This window comes from Xiphophorus hellerii, chromosome 18 (genome assembly GCF_003331165.1).
Source record: "Xiphophorus hellerii strain 12219 chromosome 18, Xiphophorus_hellerii-4.1, whole genome shotgun sequence".
In the NCBI taxonomy this organism is placed as follows: domain Eukaryota; kingdom Metazoa; phylum Chordata; class Actinopteri; order Cyprinodontiformes; family Poeciliidae; genus Xiphophorus; species Xiphophorus hellerii.
The window spans coordinates 19,575,311-19,600,877 of record NC_045689.1 but is presented as its reverse complement, the minus strand read 5'-3'; the positions used below and the strand labels follow the sequence as shown (position 1 = coordinate 19,600,877).

The 25,567-nt window shown below is 37.3% G+C and overlaps 1 protein-coding gene across 2 annotated transcripts in view; it reads left to right on the top strand.

The window, feature by feature from the left end:
• Positions 1 to 15,844, top strand: part of pdgfd (platelet derived growth factor d) — a 70,860-nt gene extending 55,016 nt beyond the window's left edge. For both annotated transcript variants that reach the window (XM_032546076.1, XM_032546074.1), the window contains exons 6-7: positions 6,850 to 7,067; positions 11,581 to 15,844. In XM_032546076.1, coding sequence (XP_032401967.1) covers positions 6,850 to 7,067; positions 11,581 to 11,715 — 353 coding nt within the window. In that variant the 3' untranslated portion in view covers positions 11,716 to 15,844. The remainder of the gene's footprint in view (positions 1 to 6,849; positions 7,068 to 11,580) is intronic.
• Positions 15,845 to 25,567: the final 9,723 nt, after the last annotated feature.

Genomic DNA, 25,567 nt, shown 5'->3' with positions numbered 1-25,567 from the left:
ATCCTTGCAGACAGAGCATCTGAATTGAATAGTATGTGATAAGGTAATGTTTTTACTGAACCATTGCTGCTCCAGTTGAGTAACATTTGCATTGATTATGTGGCCTTAGTACATATCTGTGGCATACAGTACAGACCAAAAGTTTGGACACACTTTCTCATTGAATTCAATGAGAAGGTGTGTCCAAACTTTTGGTTTGTACTGTATGTGGCAATTTAGAGACGCAACATTAAACTGGTATAGCTGATGATTATGTTTGCGAGATAATTTTGTGGCCATTATTAGATGGCTACAGCTAACATGAATAAAATGTTAAAAAAAAGAAAATCTTTAATAGTTCCCAATCTGAGAAACCTCAAACAGAAGAATGTGCACATCTCTTTCAGAGGTTTGTGATTTACTTACTATAAAGCTTTGCTTGACGAAAACATTAAATAAAACTAGAAGCACTTGGAAGCTGCCTTTAGCTTTTTTTTCTGGAATGTAATGTTAAGAAAGATTACTAAGAAGCCAAATGTTGTGAGTGTAATGTAACCATGGCAATCAGGCATTTTTAGCTGAAAGCTGACAAAGTTTATTTGATCACTCAAATGATCTACACCTACACTCACGTTTACCCTGACTACATGAAATAAAGATTCAAGTCCTAGACCTTGAGATTGAGTTGAGTCTTGAGTATTTAAATCAAATCCAAGTCAGTTCTATGCCACTGTTTTTGCATTATTAATGTAAGAGTTAATATGATAACTTATGTACACATTTGCAGCAGTGTTTATGTGAAAATACCAGTGTATAACCCTAGTGCTTTAGACTCCATCTCTTCCAGCTGTGCCTTTATATATTTCTCTATTGCTGTATGTCTATCTGAGTGATGTTCTGTTCCTTTGTAAATATTTGCACCTGACAGCAAATCTATTTCTATTTAATAGTAGATGTGTGTGCTCTGTTGGCATGGGAAGGATTTCTGTGCGAGGAGTATTTGCATTTTACTGTGAAGTTTTAAGCTGGGTTGGCACCATGGGTCCTTAATACACCAATGTTGTGCTCCCTAATTGGAAGTTCAACATGTACAGCAGCACACAATCTGCCACATTCAGCAACTTAACTTTGCTTTTATTAAGGCACACAAAAATGTAGACCCATCTTTGTTTTTGCAGAGAAAGTTTGCATGATGATAATATTAATTGGTATGCATTTGGAACACACTATTAGCTGCGTTCCTAAATTCAAATCAAACCTACACAATACATATATAAGTACACAACACTATGCACATGGATGGCAGCACAAAATTGCTAGTATTTCCTACAGTAATGTAGGGGGCAGCTTTTTCTTCATGTTGTTGCCTTTATGTATGACAGTCTTTCCAGCCACCTTTCTTTTTTCTTTTTTTTTTAGTTCTTTTCCCTCCTACACACTTTGACGGGGTTCCACACCACTGCTCTTCTGAGATTACACTGCTTTAAACAGGCACAGCTTTAGCTCTGCCTAAGCAAGGAAGCACACATGTAGACACCTATGTACAACTCTTGCAGCATCTGTCACTTCTGAAAAGATTGAACTAAACATAATAGAGGCTTAAACAAAAACTAAGAGTTTAGGAGTAACAAACACTTATTTTCATTCTGCGCTTTCTTTCACCACCTTTGTTATGATCATCCAAAAATTTTTATACAATTTGAAAACTTGAATTTTTGTTTGGAAAATTTTTTTTAAGGTCCTATGTTAAGTGTTGTAAGTAAACAAAAAATATATATTTTTATTAATTAGAAAAGGATTTCACTATATCAATAAAACATGAACTTGTGATATTGTTGAAATTTGGGTTGACAATATTGATAGCAAAAACTCAAATTTTTCTTACTCCTCTCTTTTTTTTCCATCAAAAGGTTTCCATCTTTGAAATGTAGAATCTCACCCATTAAATTATACAGACGTGTTGGCATCAAGTGCAACAAAACATTTTTCGAATGGCCAAATATAGTACTGGTATGCATAGTGTGAAAATATAACACTCTGGTATTATAGTATTTTTAAATATATTTCAATGTACCTCAGCATTGCTGCTGACCATGTCCATCACATTATGACCACTGGGTTCCCATCTGCTGATGGATACGTCCAGCAGGATGAATCACCCATGTAGCAAAATTTAAATCAACTCAAGCAGGGATAAATTTATCTTAAAAACTATTGTCTTCTAATAGGTTGTGAAATAAATTAATCCCCAAAAGTTTTATAATCTCCAAGTAAAATTATCTTTTAAATGCTAGACTTTTCCTCTTTTGTAAATATGTGAAGTTCTTCAGCCAGAGAGCTCTTCAGAACAAGCAATAAATATTCTTACCTTACGCAAACTACAGACAAGGCCAACATATACAAACTTGCATTCGACTTCCTTTCAGTCAGCTTATAGTGTAATGGACTCTAGCTGGATCATTGGGGAGTTTGATTGTCACTATAGAGGCTGATGCTCTCAAGAAAATCAATTTAAGAAAAGTTCAGTGAGCACATGCCTGCATTCAAATAGCCCCTCGTTGTTTGATCCCTGAACAGCTTCAAACTTCCCCCCTGTGGTGAAGAAGGTTCCACTTCAAAAGGATTGGTCAATTACTATGGCCTGAATGGTTGAATGTGGGGTGGGAGTGCTTGATGCACCATTGTTGACTGTTGATGATTTTAGAACTTTTACTTTTACTATTGTCTCTTTTTTCTTTTTTTTTTACCGTTATGTTCTACTTCAGAGATAAATGCATCAAGAGTTTCTTCTTTCTCCTTCTCACGTTCCCTATTAAGCTTCTCTGTCATCATATTACCTGCAAAGTCATAATGTTGCCTCTCAGTTGGCGTCTCCATTGGTGATCAAAGATAAGACAATGAACTTTGGTAGGTCATGGCAGGAGGAATCATATTTCAGCCCTTTTTCCACATAGAATGAAACCCCTGAAGCAGGAATGTGCATTCTTTGTAGTTGAGATTTCACCTGCTATCCTCTGCTTCAGTGTTTTTACATAAGTATTGGGAATGTTTTCTATAACACACAGACAAATAAGGAAAAAAATATGACTGAGCATGCATTCCAAGTAGGGCTTGCCTTTCTTCTGCTTTTTCACTAAGGGTTTCTGCTTGAGCCAAAACAATACTAAAAATGTAATACATTACCGCCTTAAAAACAAAGATTTATTTATTTTTTCTGACAAAGCAGCTGTAGACAGATTAGGGAAGTACAAATATCCAAACATTGCAATACCGCAAACCGCACTAGTTATCTTGAACTGAACCAAGACGTAGGTTTGTAGATGGACCAGAGCTTGCGTTTTTGGTCCGCATTAGAGTTCGATTGGAAAGAGAACTAGAGTTCCATTAAAGTAGACTGAACTGGAATAGAGTGAATGCTCCCTAAAGCACAATCCTGGAAAAGATATTTTAATCCCAACTGAAAGACTCCATCAATGTACTGTACATAGCATTGTGGGCATATATTAGTCTGGTTTTAAAGCATTTCACAGCGCAGAAACTGCTCTCTTGAGGGTTTTATTGATATTTTTCTGTAACTAATTCTGTTAACACTGTACTTATGTTTTTCTGAAGTTTAGTCTTTATACTCAAGTTTATTTTAACAAAACTGCCTCCATCATGGTGAAGTGTAACTTGTGATGTAATTGCTGCCTTTGCTATGAAGTGTGTTGATTACCCTGCTCACTATAATCACAGACCACTCAGCTCTGTGCTGATTGTTCTTCTCAGGTTTCTTTTTTTTCTGTTCCATTCGTCCTTCAAAAGTTACATTAGATTATCCTTAAGAATATTTTCACATTTTATTTGACTGATAATATGTAGTTTTTTAAGGAAAACAAAACCAACTGTTGCACATTAGTCAGTTTAGACATTTTAACTGTAGTAATGCAGTGATAAAGACATGTTTTATCAAACTTGATGCTTTGGAGTTCTCCCTTTTCTGACCTATCTTTTCAAATTCTCAAAATATATAATTTCCATCATTGTGTCTGATCCTTTTCACCTCCCTGAAATGAGGCATGGCAGAGGGTCTTATGTAGACAAATGAGGCAATTTTGCAGCAGACTGATGACAAGAAGAAAGACCAGAATCATTAGATTGATCTTTGATGAATTAGGGCCTCCCTGCTCTGCTTCGTTTTCTGTCCAATAGTGTGTTGTCTTTCATCTACTCTTCTAACCATCCCTGCCATCCATGGTTATAGCGTTATGGCATTTTTCCTCATAACAATAAGAAGGACTTTACCTCCCAGCCATTTCATCTTATCGATTCCAGTGTACAGTATGCCTTCACAATGTTGGAACAGTAAGCATTTGCTTGTAGTTGCTTGTAGTTGTTGCTGTTGTACAAAGTACCACTATATATATATACTGTTTATACAGTATATATACACTGCCTGGCCAAAAAAAAAGTCGCCACCTGGATTTAACTAAGCAAATAGGTACAAGCCTCCTATTGGATAAGTACTGCATAGGCGATTATCTTTCAGCTGGCAACAAGTTATTTAACCCCAGCTGATGCAATGAGTAACTCCTCATTTCTTAAACAACCATGGCAAAAGACACATCCTGTGGTTGTGGAAAAGACGTTAGTCTGTTTAAGAAGGGTCAAATCATTGGCATGCATCAAGCAGAGAAAACATCTAAGGAGATTGCAGAAACTACTAGAATTGGGTTAAGAACTGTCCAACGCATCATTAAAAACTGGAAGGATGGTGGGGAACCATCGTCTTCCAGGAAGAAATGTGGTCAGAAAAAAATCCTGAATGATTGTGATCGGCGATTACTTAAACGTTTGGTCAAATCAAATCGAAGAAAAACAACAGCAGAACTCAGGAGTATGTTTAATTGTGAACGCAAAAGCATTTCCTCACGCACAATACGAAGGGAACTCAAGGGGTTGGGATTGAACAGCTGTGTAGCCGTAAGAAAACCTCTAATCAGTAAGGCTAACCAGAAAAACAGGCTTCAGTTTGCTAGGGAGCATAAAGATTGGACTCTGGAGGAATGGAAGAGGGTCATGTGGTCTGATGAGTCCAGATTTACCCTGTTCCAGAGTGATGGGCGCATCAGGGTAAGAAGAGAGGCAGGTGAAGTGATGCACCCATCATGCCTAGTGCCTACTGTACAAGCCTGTGGGGGCAGTGCTATGATCTGGGGTTGCTGCAGTTGGCCAGGTCTAGGTTCAGCAACATTGTGTGACCAAAGAATGAGGTCAGCTGACTACCTGAATATACTGAATGACCAGGTTATTCCATCAATGGATTTTGTCTTCCCAAATGGAACGGGCATATTCCAAGATGACAATGCCAGGATTCATCGGGCTCACATTGTGAAAGAGTGGTTCAGGGAGCATGAGACATCTTTTTCACACATGGATTGGCCACCACAGAGTCCAGACCTTAACCCCATTGAGAATCTTTGGGATGTGCTGGAGAAGGCTTTGCGCAGTGGTCAGACTCTCCCATCATCAATACAAGATCTTAGTGAAAGATTAATGCAACACTGGATGGAAATAAATCTTGTGACACTGCAGAAGCTTATTGAAACAATGCCACAGCGAATGCGGGCTGTAATCAAAGCTAAAGGCGGTCCAACAAAATATTAGAGAGTGTGACCATTTTTTGGTGGCGACTTTTTTTTTGGCCAGGCAGTGTATATATATATATATATATATATATATATATACAGTATATACTGTATATATGCTGTTGACTGTTTTTTGTGATTATGTATATTTATCAACTTATGTCAACTGAAATAGATAAATGTTCTCATGAATGTTCTCTTTACACCAGGGGTGCCCAAACTTTTTGAGACCAAGATCTACTTTTTCTGTCACCAGCCGGCTGAGATCTACCTCATAACACGAAGATATAAAAATTGTAAATGAAACTCTATTGACTTATTTCATATGCAAATATTCATTAGTTATAGCAGCAATATTAAAGTGATAGAAAACCTATTGCAGTTTCTTCCTCAGTGAGATTCTGACACTGGGAGGAGGCCAGCAGGTATTATTCAGTTATGGTAGATCTGAACTTTGGTTTGATGACCTCAATATGAAATTTCAGACTAATAGGAGGAACCACAGAGCACTGTTAAGATAAAAACACATCTTATGATGTTGGAATATTTTTCCTCCAACAGAATCCAGAGGAATGTAAAGTTTACACACTGAAAACATTTTATTTATTTTTCAACACTTTATAAAATAATTCATATCAGACTCACTGACCTCCAACACACCAAACAAAATTGCTTTTGAGCAAGGATTTAGTAACAGTAGGAAGGAATGAAACTCTCTTTAGACAAGAAGAACCAACAGAGCCAGACTCCATGAAGAGATGGAAAAATTAAAGAGTAGCATCATAATAAAATGCTCTGCCTCTCAAACAGTACTATAAACAAAACATAAGTAAGTCTACACTGGAAGCAAAGTGAATAACATGGCACTGTGACCTATTTAAGATATGACAGACTTCTTTGAGATGATTGCACAGTATTTAGAAGATGGTGCTTAAATTATTTTCTGGGTTTCACAGAGAACAGACAAAAGGAGGGTAAAATCTTTCTTTGACTGCAGGAGGTTTGTGGGTTGACACTGGTAGTAAAATTGTAACAGAACAGAATAGAATATATTTTAGTGATTCCACAGGGGAAATTGCTTATTTGATGGCAAGCTACTCCATCTATCAGCGATATAGAATTTATATTTTTTTTATATATATATATACATACTGTATATATAAAACATATGAGGGTCACAAGTTGTCTTGCAGAAAATAATTAGAAACTATTTTTTTCTCTGTTTTCTCTTTTAAATACCCAGTTGATCTGAATCGTCTCCATGACGATGTCAAGCGGTATAGCTGCACACCTCGGAATTACTCTGTGAACCTTCGGGAGGAGCTGAAGACCACCAACGCTGTCTTCTTCCCTCGATGTCTGCTGGTGAAACGCTGCGGAGGCAACTGTGGCTGCGGGACCAATAACTGGAACACCGGCTGTACCTGTCAGCCCTCGAAAACCACTACAAAACTACACGAGGCAGGTTCTTTAAAGGTGTAAAGGTGTTAGTTGGATGCACAACTCAAAGGACATAAATGTTAAATACATTTGGGGCTTTTAATTGATTTTTTTTTTTTTTTTCAAACTGCTCTTTTCCAGAGTGGAGTGATTGTACAGCTAACATCTGTAGCTAATTTTACAACAACAAATCGAAACACAAGCTTTATAACATAGTGGATTATCCATTATCAAAAGTCAGCATGATTTGTACAAGTTCAAATGCAGTACAGTACATACACACTCACTTATATTTGGTCTAATGACCCCTACCGAGTTTCACCTAGACCAGGTGCTTCTTGTTGAAACCAACCACCTTCTTCCACAATTCTTGTTTGATAAAACACCACTATTCATATCATAAATGGTGGAATTTGGCTAAATTGTACGGTTTTCTCAGATAGATCTGGCTTTTAAATATACGTCATAAATGTTCAACATGGTTCAGATTGGAGCTTTGGGAAGGGTAATAGAAGGGCTTGGTGTTAGCCAATTTTAACCAAATTCTAGTGAGTGTGTATACATATATTTGAGCCTGTATATAAAATTTAATCGCATAGATTAGATAAACCACCAATAAAACTTCAGATGTGCACCTAAGTCTTCTTTTTACAATATATATTTTTTTGTCTACTGATTCCATCATGAAGAAAGACTGGCTCAAATATACAACTTATGCATGTGATCAGTGCTTATAAACTTCCAATAGAAATTGTTAACTCCACAATCTCCAAAAATGCCAAATCCTGAATACAAAGGAATTTCCCTGAAACCTGAGTGAAATGATGACTGATGGCTTTATCCTGCTCAACAAAAAGACTGCAGAATAAATGTATTTTGAACTTGATGCCAGCAGTGTGTTTGAAAAAAGTTGGGACAAGGTCAAAGAGAATCCCATAGAGGATGATCTGTTCTGAAGTAACGGATTCACTGCTCCATCAAACACTCACTATTTTAACCAGCAGAAACTTCTATTTTTAGATGAAAGATGGCAGACTTTAAGGAGTTAATTATCTTCAAAATATAAAATTACTAGAACAGTGGAGCAATCCAGATACATTGCTAAATTCATGGAACACGACTGAAAAGCATTGCTGAGTAGTTGTGCTCTATGGGTCTTCAGGCCATGCAGCTTTAAAAACAAACATGACTCTGAAGTGGAAATGGCCACAGGGCCCCAGGAACGCCTCTGAAAATTATTGTTAGTGAGCAGAGTTCATACGGAGCACATCCCAGCTGTCACAGGCATACAGCGTGCACATCGGACAGGTCGGCAGCGGAGATTTAAAATTCTTTTTGAAATCGAGAAGGCATCATGCTTGCTAATGAGCACGGGGACTAACAGGCCTGTTATCACAGCACAGTGAGACGTGAACATCTGTTGTGATATATATTAAGTTACAGCAGTCCATGTGGCTTGGCTAACTTTGACATCTCCATTAACAATGAATGGGTGAGTCTCCCAGCAACATATATTGCTATCAACATGGTTCCTGTTTCAGATGAGACCCTGCTGATTTAATAAGACTACTAAATTATAATTGGTACAAATATCATACAATCCACTGAAGATGGATTTCTGCTGTCCAACTTAATAAAAAGAAGATTGGAAAATGTAAATCATTTGAAACTACATCTTTTTATCTCCTTTTTGTGCTTAAATTGATTTAGCTATAAATAGCAGGTTTTTGTCTGAACTTTCAAAATGCTGCTGTTTTACAAACTTATCTCCATAAATTAGAAGACCTTTGAAAAGTTAATGTGTTTCCACAATTTGATTCAAAACACTCAGATATTTTAAACATTCCTTACACATACATACATAAAGTGATTGGTTGTTTCTAGTTAACACCGGAAGAAGGCAAAGGAGCAAGATTTTATTTTTTCACAAATTATCTGCCTCATATCATACTGCCACAGCATACTGACAATTTTAACAAATATGTAAATACCAAAATTTTGTAAGAGTTGCATACTGCAGCTGTAATATTAATTAACTAAAAATAATATTCATTTAAAATATATTAATTGGCTTGTTGTTGAATTTGATCACTTAATTGTTTTGACACAACTGAGACATAATTTTAAAATATTCATATCTGAAAATACACCACTGTTTATGGAAAATTGCTATATGACTCACTTTTTGAGTGATCACTAAAATAAATTCATTCTTCTACGATATTTTAATTTGTTGAGCTGATTTTTTATATGTAAGGATTGTAGGAATGTAAAGTATAACAATATGAGTAAAAGTGTTAAACTTTTGCCTTGTTAGTAAAAAAAAACAACAAAAAGACAAGCAAATACCCAAACTCAATACCTGTAAATGTGTCAGTGCCCATCAAACACCTAAACAAGATCTGCTGGTGAACATTCATCAGGATTTTCAAACATGTGCTTCTATTTAACTTTTATTCACACTTGAGTGAATTTCTCAGAGCATCTTAAAAAGATGGCGAGAGAGTAAGAGACCATGTAAAAGAAGAAATATATTGAGACGCTCAATGTGGGAGGAGAAGGAAGAAGGCCGGCGCTGCATCAACAGCAAAAGCAACAGTGCACCAGTCTGGCTCTTTCTCTCTGCTTCTCATTTCCTTCCAGTCACTCCATCTTCTGAGCATTCTATCTTCCATCCCCTTCTCCCTCTCCTTTCATTCTTCCCAATTCCCATTTTCAATTTGTCCCTTTGCAATGCACCATTCTTGCTTTTTAAGCCTGTCATTCATTTCTTTTCTCTCGCTTCCCTCCATTTCTTTGTGCCTTTGTTCTCCTATAGCTTCATTATTGAAACGTGGTCCACAGGGCTCTTTTTCTGCCTTAGGCTCTTCTCAGAGTTAAAAACCACACAATAGGAATTTAGACAAAAGTGGGATTTGGGATTGTAATTGTTCTCTGTCTGTGTGTGTTAGCATGTAAATGTGTGGAATACAGTCAAAAAATGTGCAAGCATGAAAGAAGAGCATTTGCCTGGATGAACAGTCAGATTTCGTATCTTCATGAATATTTTTCTGCTATGAATTTTTTGTGTGTCTGATGGGCAGCTTCTTCTGGATTTCTTGGTCTCATCGTGGATCTGTTACTGCTTCCTTTAGCAGCTACTACCAAAGGAAACAGCAACTGCGACACACAAGTATTACTGACACTGCAGCTTCTGTGCTGGGAAATCACACACACACACACCCCCACCAATTCCTTCATCCAGCCGAGTTAAATAAATTCACTGCATCACTTATGGACGCAGCAGCAACAATCGTTGGGAGTTGTTGCTGCTGTTGCCTCGCAGCCAGACGGTACTGGATTCAAACCTTTGGACAGGGACTTTCTTTGATGAGTTGCATGTTCTCCCTGTTCATACATGGGTTTTTTCCAGTCTCATACCTCCTATTCAAAAACCTTTCATTCTAACCTACCTTAACGTGTGCGCATGCAGGGTTGTCTGTCTGCCATGTGTCCGAGTTGACCTTATGATGGAGCAGCATCTGACCAGTTTTTTGTTTTATAGAGTAATCTCTAAGCACATTTATGTTTCTTTGTAGCTTCAGGGTTTCCTTTCTGTGCCATGTATTTATTGGAAATATTCATTTTTTATTGAGATCCCTTGGGACCTTCTCCTGTTTTCCAACAAAAACAAAATAACAAAAACACAACCTGGAAATAAGAAGAAACGAACGAGTGATAAAATACAGGATTTGCAGCATAGCTTGTTATTTTCAGCTGTCGGGGTGGTTGTTGTACCCCACATTTGTCCATCCTTATCTGTTTAACTCTTTTTAAAGTAGAACAGCTGCAGCACATTCTGTAACACACAATTACTGAACATATCACCAGATCACTCTAAGACGTTTTCTTATATGTGATAGTATTTTTAATACACCAAATCCCTTTTGAAACCTCTTACAGGTGTCCAAGTTAAAGGTTGTCAGCATTGCTCCCATCCTCTGGAGTAAAATTATTTCCTCCCCTACACTGCTTGGTCAGTGGTGTTTGATGGATCCTTGCCCACACTGCAGATAAATCTGGTGTCTCAGAGCACAACTGTAACAGTGTCCTAATGTCATTTCTGATGAGTAAGAGAGAGAAAACTTCTCTGTCCACCGTGGGTAGCTGTCTGTCTGAGAGAGGAGTGTGATGCACATAGAGGGGTTGGGACCAACCACTCTGTCCCTCTGACCACAAGAGTGATAGACAAGCCCACCTGGCACAAAGTCTGTAAGGACTCTGTTGAATGCAGCCAGCCAGACTCTTCACTTATAGATCAGCCTACTAACTTTACATTATATAAGTAGAAAATATATCCATTCTCCTGCACGATGTGTCAAAATCTAACTTTTTAGAAACTTGCTCCTTTATTTGAGTCTTTTGCTGAAAAAATTCACAGGCATTCTTTCTAATTAAATAATTTAAGACATTTAGTTTCATAGTCATAGTGCTTTCTGTTTGGCTCAGTTGTTAAGTTTTCATCCATTTCTATCTCTTCCTTTGTCTCCTGTAGGTGCTGAAGTATGCCCCAGAGACCACTCCGTACCAGCACCAGCAGAGGCAGCGGGTGCGCTGGGTTATTGATGAAATTTTCCTCTCGCATCATGAAATGTGCGAATGTGCGTGTCCGCTGCAGCCTCCTCGCTGAGACACTGATTCCGGCTCTTGCATCTAGAACTGATGGATGAATTATTTTCCCTGTTTTGCAATAGACTCTATATCCCAAACAACACCGCTGACAAACATGCAGCAGAAAAGAGGGCAACAATCTGACTGATGCACTGCAGCTTGCATTGTACAAAATGACATTTGCTTCAGAAAGTAAATGACTTTCTCTGAGCATAGATTGCTTTCTTCCTTTAGAAGTGGACAAAAGTTTCCGATGAGACAATTTCTCATGTTTCTTCAAGCCTTCTCTGTTCATGCCAAATCTTAACTCAATGTACTGTGTCTTACAGGAGTATTAAAACCCTTCAACCTTTGTCACATTTTTGTCATATTAGAACCAGGAATTTCAATTTGTTTTTGGAGATTTTATGTGATAAATCAAGACAAATTATAATTCTACAGTAAAAGGAAAAGGACACATACGTTTCTATTTTATACTTAATAATCAGAAAAATTCCTACTGAGTCTGATGAAACCTGAACAGCACCCCCACAGTATGATGTTGCCACCGCCATGTATCTCTATGGGTTTTTAGGGTAATGTGTTTTACTCTTTTTATAATTACCAAAGTTTTTTCTTCCAAATAGTTGCCTTGTCCCAAACATACATTGGATGAGCTACAAACGGGGCATCTTGTGACTTTGTTTTTCAACAATGGCTTTTTTCTTGCAATTCTACGATAAGGGTCAGATTTGAGATTGTTTAACTAATTGTTGTCCTGTTGACAGATTATCCCAACTAAAGTGTGGCTCTCTTCTCTACTCCAGGCTTACCATGAGCCTCTTTCCTTCTCTGGTTATTGCTCTCCATTCCCCGCCTTTCAGCTTTGATGGACAGTCATGTCTTGGTAGGTTTATGGTTGTCTAACATCATTTTGAAATGATGAGTTAAACAGTTCTCCATGGAACGTTGCTTGGAGTATTGTACCTGACAATTAAAAAGGGATATATTTATCTATGACACAGATTTTATCTCCTTCCTATTCTTTAATTTCCCTTCCTCCCCAAACTACACAGTACCTTTTGTGGGTGTAGTGGTTGTGGAAAGACAAAATGTGTAAAAGAAAATTAAGGGGTGTGAATATGTCGGTTTAAACTGAATAATGTTTTTCTTTAAAAGGAAACAGAAAAAAACACATTTGAAAGAAATTAACTGTGTTGAAAGTTACTTTAGGTTTCAAACGGCGTTACTAGATGCCAATCTGACTTAAGTAAAACTAAATTTACCCAGTGCACTCTTTACGCTTTCTGGGTTTTCCTTTGTTTCATGTTTATGCATTCGCAGGGTTTTGTGTTTAATGACTGTTTCGAGAAACTTCATGCAAATCCTTTGCCAGGAGGAGGCTGAAATGAGTGAATGAGAGGAAGAAGGAGGGAGGGAGAAAGTTTACACCAAAATAGCACATTGCTAGTTGTGAAATTAGGCAAACTAGAACCCTTCAGGTCTGAATTTTACAAATTTCACACAAACATGAAGTACAAAAACATTCACTCTAGGGAATTTTAGGCTCAAAACCAATACATATGTGCAAAGTGTGGCTTTATTTTGCTCAAATTTAATTCAAATGTTCCCCTTGACTTTGTGTGTCGGTCAGTTCATTCACCTTAGAACACACATTCCCTTCATCACTCACCTTATAAGACATCAAAGAAAGCATCAGATCACGCTGCAGGGCCAAGCCCATTTTCATTCCTGAGCTTTCCTGGCATTCCGGCTGCTAAGCGAAATCCTGCTGCAGCGGATAAAGCCGTGAACCTCGGACCCCAAACACATTGCAGAGGAAAGAGAGCTGGAAACTCAGGAAGAGCGACAGAGAGGAAGTTTTTTTGGAAAGGGGTCTGAACAGTCAGAGCGTCTATTTGTAGATTAGCAGTATTTCAGGGTGAGACACTTTCTGCACAAATAAGAGCAAGCCTCCTGTGAAAATACAATTAATACTTGAATGTGTGCGTGTGTCAGTCTAATAGCTCAGGAAGAGACCCTTTTGTTTTAAAAGGTGGAGGGTTATGAACAGTCTGTGAGAGTTGGCAGCAGCTGCGGAAATGTGAATGGTCAGCGTGTGCAAGGTGTGTGCATGATCTCAAACCAGTCAGTAGCAGCAAAACAGTATACTGTTTGCAAAACCGAGCAAATGTCTATAAATGTGTTAAACTGTTCATCTGTCACTTTTCTTCTAACCTCTCCCATTCCACCTTCCTAACACACAGGCTCATGTGCAGGCTGGATTTCAACAGAGAAAATTAGATTTCACATTCTACCTCACCTCTAAAAGCTGAAAAACATAAGAGCTTGACATAGAAATGGTTCTGCAGTCAGACTGTAACCCAATCAGTGCAGGGGTTTTGCATGCATGTGTGTGATGCAAGACACGGCTGTTAAGTTCCTGGACATTTAATACTCTAATGTTGCCAGTTGGCCAGTAGTCACGTTTTTAGGTAATTTATACCAGGCAACACTGATAAACAAGTGTGGGTTAATTTATTGGCTCCCCTTATAGGGATGTGTGTAAATCCTCTCTGTGTTTCATTTTATTCTGATGGTGAAAAGTTTAAACAACTACAACTTTTAAAATGAGTACAATTATTCTGTTGATTATAAGAAAACAAGCACAGGTGGTTGATACAAATGGAAATTTTCTTTTAAAAAAAGTTCTAAACTTTCACAGTTGTCAAATTAAAAATGGAAAATATTTGATAAAACGCTATTTCTCTTATTTTCTTTTCTTATGTTTACTTTTTCTTTCATTTAAATTTCATAGTAAATAGGACCAGAGACATCCAGTAAGGGTAACTCAGTAAGTGTTTGAACGCATTTTTTTGTTCGGGGGGTTTTTAATTTTTTTCTTTCCTAAAAAGCTTAAACTTAGTGTCATTTGATCAAAGCACACAGTCCAAGTTACAGTCCAACTAGAATTTAAATTTATGAAGTTTGGACAGGTGAGCGTTATTCTGCTGCGTCTCCCATCAGAAATCATCTAATGGCTGTTATGGAGACTTTGTGACCCCAAGGTGACACTTCATGCTGCTAACAGGAAGCTTTGAAGATTGAAGATTGAAGATTTGTACCTCCCTCACCATCCTGCTCGATGTGTAGTGACAAGATAAATACGGTTCCTGGTCCAGCTTATTGCCAACTGGCTTGAAGAAACTGGCCTCTATGTCACCTCACATTTCAACTTGAGGGAATCAGGAAGTGAGGAACTCTTAGCAAACAGTTTAAAGAAAAAAAAATCTGACTACTATATTTATTACAAACAAAATATAACGATGGTAAATATATGTGCAAGAATTATTTGTATTCAAATTAAAAGTTGTATTACTTGCCTTTTTTTCAATTTGAGATTATGGTGCTAGAATAATCGTAATTTTTCTAAGAGGCGGCAACAAATGTGTCTATATCTGAATACACGCGTGTTGCATTTAAAAATGAAGGGGAAACTCAACGTTTATGAAAGGGACCAAACATTCCCCTGTATGCAGCAAATTGTTTATGCATGACTTTGCTTTTAACTCTAGAAGGAAAAAGAAAGACTGATTGGGGTTAATTAGTGTATCAATGTCAATAAAATATCTGGACATTTTATTGATGACACTAAAAAGAAATATTTTACACAACCTAAAGAGTAAATGAACGCAATCAATTGCAAATGTATGCATTGTAAAAATATGTGAGTGGATGTGTGTGTGCATCCTGTGTCTGCCACTTTCTTTGTGTTAACAGCACATTCCATTGTTAGCTCCAAAGTGACGCTTTTCTTTTAACAGATAAGAGGTTTTGTTTTCTCACACAGTTCCTTACAGAAACCTTCACACATTCATTTGGTTCACTTACGACAAGTAACGGAATCAGTGCCACACAGTTTTACTTTTTAAACAGATTTATTCCAATATTATTTTACTTATGTGCAATCAGATGACTGTGCTGTTGTCAACTCAGAGAAAGTTTCTGATGTCAGATTGGCAAAACAAAATAGTCAATGTCCTTGGTTGCATTGTGAGAAATAATGACCAAACTCTATGCTTCACTTCAGTAATTTATTGTTTCTTTCTGTTTTGTTTTATTAAAATATCAGCTGGCTAGTTTTGATAAATAAAATATTTGAGACAGCACCGTGTCCAGCTCTTTGTTTTATTTCTAAAAACTGTTTTTGCAAACAAAATTGGAGAAGCTCCAAGTTTAAACATGAGCACAGGGAGAAAGTAAGAAGATATAGAGCAACAGATGTGGCGTAATGACACAGAGACTCGTCTGTTGCTTAGGTGTCAAAGACCTTCTCACACACAGTCGACAGAGAACAAAGATCACCACGGTTATCCAAAAATTTACTCTTATGTGTTATCTACCAGCTTCTGGTTTAGGAAGGGTGGAATAATGAAGATGTTTACACTTTGTATTCTGAGAAAGGGAGTTTATTGCAAGTGTTGTGACTGATTGGATCCTTTGAGCTGCTACCAGTTCAGTCAGAACCCACATTAGATCTGGGTTCAGATAAGATTGTGAAATTACAGTATATCAAAAAAACTTATGTTTTATAAACAACAATTAAGTTGGTGTTAAATTAGCATTTTGTTCTGGTAACAAACTGCCACAAAGTATAAATCAGGTTTTTACTTTAGTGTTGAATGTCTGTTTTAGAATACATTCACCACCAATGACAAAAAGCATTTTCACTTTTCTGCAAAATTCAGCAACTGCACATGTAGCTAGATAAGGTTTTGTAAACAGAGAGTATGAGCAGAGACTAAGTCTGAGCGGGAGGAGAGGTTTTGAGAACAAGCATTACGAGTTTTGAGAAGAAAGATGAGGTTCTGCTTTCAAAATAAAAAGTGAGCAAAAGTATTAAATGTTTTGAGAACAAAAGATATGAAATTTTGCTTTCAGACTGAAAATGTGTGCTCTTGGATTATGGCAGAAAAATACCTCCATAGCCCTGCCTGTGTTGCACTGAAGGTAAAACGAAATCTGAGGGTTTTGGCCAGAGATTAAGGAGGCAAAAATGAAAGGTCAAGGTCCCAAGATAGTCCCCTTTTCAAATATGAGGTGAAACAAGCAGCATGTGCTTATTGTCAAGAATGCACAATTGTTTGTTTTTTTTGTTTGTTTTTTTTATTCTGACAGTACATAACCATGTATTATGGTCCCTTTGTGGGAAGAACATTCAGTCAGCTTATACGAATTTGCTGGTTTCAGTTGGCTGTGTTTGCATAGAAATGCAAACACAGTCAATCTGCGTTTTGAATCAGATGTTGAAATAAAGCATGAAGTGCATACAAAATGCTCCAAACATCAATATTTATCTGATTTCACTATAGATTATTGTGTCAAAGACTGATTTAAATAAATGTCCTATGTTACCAGATTAATGGACTGCTTATGGTGTCTCTTGAAGTGTGTGGATGTTGTGCTACTTAGACACTGAAAATTCAGCCAAAAACATCTGCATTTCGTCATTTTTTAGATTCAGTTCTTTTTGCCAATTTGTTGCCATTTTTCAGACAAAATCCCTTTTCATTACGAATAGTTATCAGAACTCCTAATATAGACAACACCTGTAGTTTCTGAAGAGTGTTTTGTTTTTAGTAAGCAGCTAATTTAACAAGACTGTCCAACTGAAGAACATGACACAATGTGTACTGCTGCAAAAGTTAGCAGATCTTCAAGTTGATCCACAATCCTTGTGCAATTTTAAGGATAAATGAAGGTTCATATTTACCCCAGTTTATGCAAATTGTGTTCAGTGGGTTAGAACATCTGCCTCACTGGCAACCAATTTGAAACGGCACACTGAATTGAAGCCTGTCGAGAGCCTTGGAAAATACCTGCAAGCAACAGATAAAAACAACACACCATTATAAAAGTGTACCTTGGGAGAGCAGCTGTGACATTAACTCAGAATTACATTTGTAATGCTCTGGTTAAGAAGGCCTCCTCTAAAAAAATAAAAGAACCAAGAGATAAATGGTAGACTATGAGGTCCCCCTTGAAAACAAAGAAGGATCAAAAAATAAAAGAGTAGTCTACAGCAAAATAAATAAAACCATCTCTAATTTCCTAATCTTTTCCAAAAAGATAGTTTCTAGTAAACTTTTAAGAGGCAATGATCAGCAGTTTTTCTTTCTGGGATTTTGAAGGTTTCTCAGAGACTTTGGGCACAATACTTTTACTTAGGTGTTGACAGCATAATGTATAGAATGCCATATATAAAAAATTTTTAAAAATGGACAAGTGTTCTGCCATAGTAGGTACAGTTTATCCCTTATCTTCAACCCACTCCAAAGATCCCCTATCAAATTCAAGTCAGAACTCTGACTGGGTCACTCAAAAACATGAATGTTACTTTCAGTCAGAAGAAACATTTTGGTCAAATTAAAAGATTACTTTGGGATTGGCAGGTGGTGTAGCAGTAGAGCAGGCGACACCAAACAGAGGCTAGAACTTGATGTCACTAGTGTTCAGCTTCTAACTTGGGACATTTGCTGTCTGTCTTTTCCCTCTTCTCTCTGCCCATTTCCTGTCTGATTACTGGAAATAAAGGTCGTCATTTTACAAAGTCTTAAAATAGATTAGTTTGGAACACATATCTGTCTAACTTCTTTTGCTTGAAGATTGACGTCTACATTTGTGTCTACATGTTTTGTTTTTCGTTTAAAATATGAACCGATATTTTCTGAAAATATTATTTAAACCTAAATCTCCTCAGGGTATTAATACTTTTGGCCTTTACTATATCTGAAGTAGGTGGGCTTTAGATGAAAAAAGAATAAACCCAGGTTTTGAAAAGAAGGGGCCATATATTTAAAACAGCTCTCACTTTTTAAAATGCCAACACTCCCAGCCTTAGCATTGTACCCATGCATTTTTCTACATTTCTCAAGGCTGTTTCCTGTCTTTTTTGTTGCTGTGACAACCCTTCCTGTGCTGTTATCATGACGCAGCAGTCTCCCACATACAGCCAGACAGCCACATCCCACAGTCTACCAACAAGCTAGACATTTGTCCATCTGACACCCATCACTGAGCTTTTTTTTTTTTTTTTCCCCCACAGAACAGAAATTCAACAAAGCAAAGTAGACTCTTTAGTCTAGAGGGAGCAGAGCAAGACTGAATACAAAACACACATGGAGGCAAACAGGAGTGATCAGCATGAAGATTGAGGTTTAAAAGTGGAGCAAACAAAGAACAAGACAGTAGGGAAAGGGAGATCAATCAGAAAAAAAGGTCAGCAAGAGTTGGGTTATGTTGTTTATTTGAACTCATCATTCAGAAGGGCTTGTACTATGTCTGTTGGCAGCTTCTTATCTTTTCCTTGTAGTCCAGAAAATATACTTTAAATACCACTCATTTGTCCTGCAGAATATCCTGCCCTCAGGTTGGGATCTTATTCTTCCTAAACTTGCACACACTTTTGTACGTAGTCATTGAAGCTCCCCTGGTCTTCATTACTGAATAATCTCACCGATGCACTCAGCCTTTCCTGCACTTCATGCTGGTATCCTGCTGTTATTTCCATCCATGACTTACTTCAGAATGAAGTCTTTAAGTATCTTTTCCGTCTCAGGCTCAAAATACTCTTGGCTTTTCTAATCAGTAAACTGAGGTTACCTGGGCAACAAAGAAATGAAAACATGAAGAGCACGAGAACTTAGTGTTTCTCAACCAGCATATATTATTTTAAATGTCCTCTGTTGCATTTGTCATTTCCTCTAAAAACATCTTTGATACTCAGACCTAGAACCTTAAAAATATAGTAACAAATCAACCATGAATCAATTCCAGAGACATTCTCATATTCACAGACAGCACTGCATATTTATTACATGTTGACATAATCTGTGCAGGTACAAATCACAATTATAAATCATGAAGACAGAAATGCATTTTTGACTAACACGTCAGTACTGTCAAAAACTTCTAGCGCTGAAAGCGTATAAATATTTCAGTTAGGTGCAGTTGCCTCTTAAAATACAGATATTTATTCTTGCACAGCCTCAACAGCACATATAAATTATTTTAATTTATTGAAATTAAGTGGATTGCATATAAACTGTGCAATTTAGTTCAATTCAGCTTGTTGTCAGTCAGAACTGAGGTATATTTGTTGTGAAAAATGGGTGGTTGAAAAAAGTTTTGCCAAAAGCATGAGATAATGTAGGGTGGAGAGGTTTTTGTGTTTAATTAGCATGGACAACATTTGAAACGAGAAGAAAAGAAAAATCTGAATGGATGATGGATCCAACGAGTTGGGAGTTATTCCTGACTTGAGTTGAAGAAAAGCAAAGAAAGAAGTTTTTGGAGAAGAGAAGACAGAGTAAAACAGAGAAAAGGCTCAAAAAAAATAAAAAAAATAAAAATTCAGACACAGAGAGAAAAGGCGACACATGGACAGATGATGAGGAGGCGGAGGAGAGCCGATGAAGTCACTGAGGCGTGTAGAAAAGAGTGGTGAGAATATGACCCTCAACTGAGACACGATGTAGCAAGACAGCAATGGCCTACATCACCAACACGGGAGGGTTGCTGTCAATCTGGCAGGCTGTTTTTTCCCCAATCAGAGGCTGATTTCCATCAAGAGAGATAGCATTCATCTCTATGACAGCTTAATGTTGCACAATTTCCACCAAACAATAGCAATGGCAACAAAATTGCTTTTTCCCCCTTTATTGGGATGTTTCCATGGATAAGAAGCACAGACTACAGATGCAGATTTCACTCAGATGATTTTGACCTCACTTCTGTCAGAAGTCCTTCGTATGTCTGAGTCTAACATTTCAACCCGTCATCATTTAAACTTCTCACATTTTGTCACTTTACTGCCACAAACATCAATTCGACTACTACTGTGTACTTTGAATATTAATGCACATCATAATTTTATAAACATGCATCACTTTATTTCTTCTTCACACTTAAGCACTTCTTTGTCAGTCAGTCACATAAAATCAAAATTAAATTCACTGGCATCTGTGGTTCTAGTGAGGAAAAAAAATATGTAGAGGCTCAAGAAAACCAAACACTTTTGCAAAGCACTATATTTTATAACCACTGAACCACACACAGATATAAGCAGTCACCCATCTACAACACCCACACCATTATTCTTGTGTTCGCCACAAACCTCAGGTCCTTCATCCCTGTCCCTCGCTCCCATCCTACCCTTCTTTCACCCTACATTATAGAACAGCTTTCATTTAGGTATGAATATTAGATATTTCTCCTGAATTATAGAAAACGACCGTAAGTGAGGAATATGCAGAGATGGTGATAAAAAGGAGCGCTGTACTTGTCGGTCTTCACCCGCACTTTCAAAATAGTCCAATAAAAATGACATTCTCAGATCCAAACTGTTCCATTAAATAAATGATTAATATAAAGTGCAAGCAAAGAGGTGAGATATCTGTCTCTCTCTCTGAGCTGTTTTGCATCAAAGACAATAAAACTGAAGGATTTCTTCATATTTTCTTTTTCCGACTGATAGTCTACAGAGGCAGGTTAGTGTGTACTCAGAGCGAAAATATGTTATAGCTGTTCTCTTGTTTGGGATATTTCACCCAATTTGGCTTTGGGATGCATTCGCTGATGAATTATACCTGGAATGAAGACAAGCAACAGCTTATTCCTTAAAAGTGCCTGGTGTTAGAAACAAAATTTATGGCAGGATCATATTGGCAACTGAACAGAGCAAGGAGACCTCTGAAAGACAATAAGGAGGAGAGTCCAGGAAGAAACAACAACAAAAGCCCAGAGGCACCAGACTTACTTTAATTTGATGAAAGTGGTTCAGCTTACGCCGTGTGTGTGATCTTGTATTTGATACATTGTATCATTTTCCTAATACATACTACATGGTAGGGACCAACCGTTCCTTATGGGACCCAAAGCCAGTGTCCCATAAGAAGATGTGCTGTGTTTGTGTTAGGGGCTAGGTATAGGACTAATGTATGAATTGAGCTTAAGTTAGGTTTAGGATTAGGCATGCAGTGGTAATGGTTAAGTTTAGGATAAGTGTCACAGTTGGGCTATAGAAATGAATGAAAAATGAATGGAAGAGTAAGTCCTTGTGGAAGTAGTTGTGTGTGTGTGTGGGGGGGGGGGTGTGCGGGTGTGTGTGTGTGTGTGTGTGTGGCCTTGTTTTTGATACAATCTAGGGATTCTTCCTTTATTTACTTGAAGTACCTGGTGCATAGGTGGAATGAGTTTTTCCTTGTACTTTTATTATTATTCCGGTGACTTTTGCAGTCAAAGAAATGTATTCCAACAAAAGCAGTAATAAAAAAAAAATCATAGACAAACAAATGTGCATAGAGAAATACAGTAGACACTGTCAGTAGATTACACCATTTAACCTAACTTGCATTGTTTTAAACTGCTAGTACAAGTCAGAATGGCCTGCACAATTAGCAATAATAGTGAATTGTTTTACAAGCAGTTGGAGCATCGAGGCAGTTACATATTAAAGGAATCTAACGTAAGCACTGAGCTGAAAGGTATTTTGTCTGCAGCAGAGATTATACACAGATGAAACCACACACGGCTAAGAGACAACAAGGAATTAATGACTGGGTGACCTGAAATGCACTTTTCCTCTTAGGTTTGACTAATTGGAGTTCCTGTCTGACTCTGTATTGGCTTTGCACAGGGATTCCCGAGAGCTGCTCAGTAATTCATTTGTTCATACTATTGCCTTGAAGCAAAAAGGTCTTGGGTTCAACTGGTGAATGAAAACTTCTGAATCTACAGACAGCAATGAAAATATCCTCAAAAACATTCCGTCTTACTCTGACCTTTAACAAATAGAAATATGTTTATAATTCTAACTGAAGTAGAATATGAAACATTTAGTCTAATTTGATGTCAGACAGTGATAGAAAATAAGTTGTGTTTACAAGTTTACCTTATAATCCGATTTTAACTGTACCCACTAAAGGTTTTGACTCTTAGTCTAAATCGTATTACACAACATAAATATCTAAGCCTCTGAAAGGATTTGCATGTTTCTTACTGTGAGAAAAATGAGATAAACTTCCAGGCACCAGTCTGTAAGACCAGTGCACCAGGAGCAGGAAGAGAGGTTGCCAGTCATCCTGCATTCACTGTACGAATGCAGGTGAGTCAGGACACCTGTCTCTAGTGATGGATCAGTCTGCAGGAAGCAACATGAGTGTGACACTCATCATCAAGTATCTGAGTAGACAAACTGTGGTCAGCTCTCTGTACTGGATGACAAGCACCAGCCTTGACACAAACTACATAGACAATTTAAAAAAAGACATGTTATCTTGTTCTACATGGTTGGAGTATCGACTGTTGGATTCGTCCTATGAAGTGAACCCAGCATCTAAAGTTTATTTTATGCACAAATAGGACGTATTGATGGAAAAACACAACCTAAGGACAGATGAACATAGACTGTTAGGTAGGATACAGAATGTAATAACACTGATCTTAACTACAGAGAACACAAATGTTTTTCAGGTAGCTACAATCCTTTCAGCCAAATATGAGAAATTCAATATTTACTTAGAAAAATCTATTGGATCATTTTCCTCAATAAAATACGGTTAACTCCGTGTCTCGCCTAAATAACTGGGATATATTTATTTATAACTAGGATTTTATGGAAATGTAAGAACTTCAAAGCACAACAACGTCATGGTGATGTGTATTAAAGAAAATTTAGCTCAGTTCAAGTGCAGATTACATCTCTGTAAGGAGTAAAGTCATATCAATTTACATTGTCTAGGAACGTTATTCCATTCAGAACTGCTTATGTTTCTTTTTGAGATGGATCCATTTAGGTGTCAGAAATATTTTTCCGATATTTTGGTTTGCATTGACCCAGCTCCTGCACATTCATGATGCTGATCTCCTGTTTTACCAAATACAAAAGGAGAGCCAATTGTCTGTGATCTAATTACTGGATCACAAACTAGCTTGAGATTATTTAAGTTATAAAGAAACAATCCTCATCTAGAGTAAAACGTTACTCAACTGGAACTAAAGGACCAAAAGTGAATCAAGAAAATGCCCAGACTATACAACCAGAAGCACTAGGATGGATCCATACTTTCATGTTGCTTACTTCAAATCATCTGAGTGATACTTATTTTACCAGTTAATGTATTTTTAGTATATTGTCTAACTGTCTAGTTCTGGTGAGCCTGCATGAATTTTAGCCTCAGTTTCCTGAATTTAACTGTTATTAGTAGGACCCAGCTTGGTCTTCTGCTGCTCCCCATCTGCTTCCAGGATCAACATGTTGTCTATTTACACCAGGAATTGTTCCACATGCCTTTATGGAAATCAGTTGTTCAATGATAGCGAGGCTGTTTCCTCTTTTATGGGCCATTCTCTATAAGCCTGGGAGATGGTTGCCATAAAAATCCCATTTGAACATCAGTTTATAGAATATTCACTCCAGCCTTGCTTGTTTATCTATTGTTCAGAAATGTAAATAAGAATAACCCAAAATTTTCCAAAGTGACTAGTCATGAGGTTACGTCTATTATAATGAAAACTTGAGGATGCAGCTGACTTGTACACACTAACCTTACATAAGAACAGCATTTAGCCTTAAATGAAACTGTTTTTACTGATCAGTTACTTGTGTGACTAAAGGCTAAGGTATAATCTACCTCTGAGGTGAAGATTAATGGTCTTAAATGCCACTATGTAGAAACTATGTACAGCTAAATAACAAATAACACATTGAAAACTATTATTTTTCAATAACAGAGGAAATAGCATTACTTATTTCCTCTGAACTTGTAGAAGGACTTTTTTAGCAACTAAAAAAAAACCCCAAAATAAAATCATCATCCCAGTTGCAGCTGGGGAGATCTGCCTGTGGTCTCAGCAAGAGTAAACACATCATAGTCCTTCTGCAAACACCTTGAGAGAATCTGAGCATTCCAGGGTTGCTTTCCAGGCTGGATTGATAAACACATCCTCACTTGGTTATAGAAAAGGTAACCACTATGGAGTCCCTGTTTACTTTATGCTTTCACTATTGGTCTATAAACAGCTGCATTAAAAAGTGCCCTGGGACTTATGAGGCTCTATTATCATAATAAAACTGAGTTTACTCTTCATGTGTATAATATTTCCTTCTGTTTCCTCTGTAGATAAATCAAATTGGTCTTGTATGAGCACATCAATGGTTTGGGGATTATTCTCACTCTTACATTGTCTCTAACTCACCAGCCAAAAAATCCCAAAGTGTGTCTGGAAGCACAATAATGATTAACTTACCAACACTGCCTGAAGCTTTGCATATCTCAGCTACAACCTCTGCCTCAGAAAATACTTCAGACCTTTCTTTATGCTTCAGGGCCACGCTGCTCCATCAGATTCTTATTTTATTGTTTTTAATAAACATGACTTTTGTTCCCTGTTCAACTTTGTGGTTCCTTAATGGTTCATGCGCAGGTGTCAAAATGCATGACAGTCAAACATAAACTAGAAAGAAGTAAAGAAAAACACAGGGATCAAACTAAGAGAATCAAGTAGTGTAGCTCCTAACATGAACAGTCAATAAAAATAAATGTAATAATAGTGCTTAAAAAACTATTTCATCATCACCACAAAGAACCATCACTCCACAAGTGTGGAAACTGACTGGTTTTATGTCAGACTTCCTGTATTTGCTATGCAAACACAAATGACCCATGAGCCACTTGGGTGTGTGGAGCTGAATGTTGAGCCTGATGGAAAATCTAAATTAATTGAAAGAAATATATTTGTCACAGCCTTATAGGTACCAAAACCAAACATTTCCAAAAAAGGCTATGAGTGGTAACAAGTGGTTTGAATCTTGCACACACTTTTGACTTGAT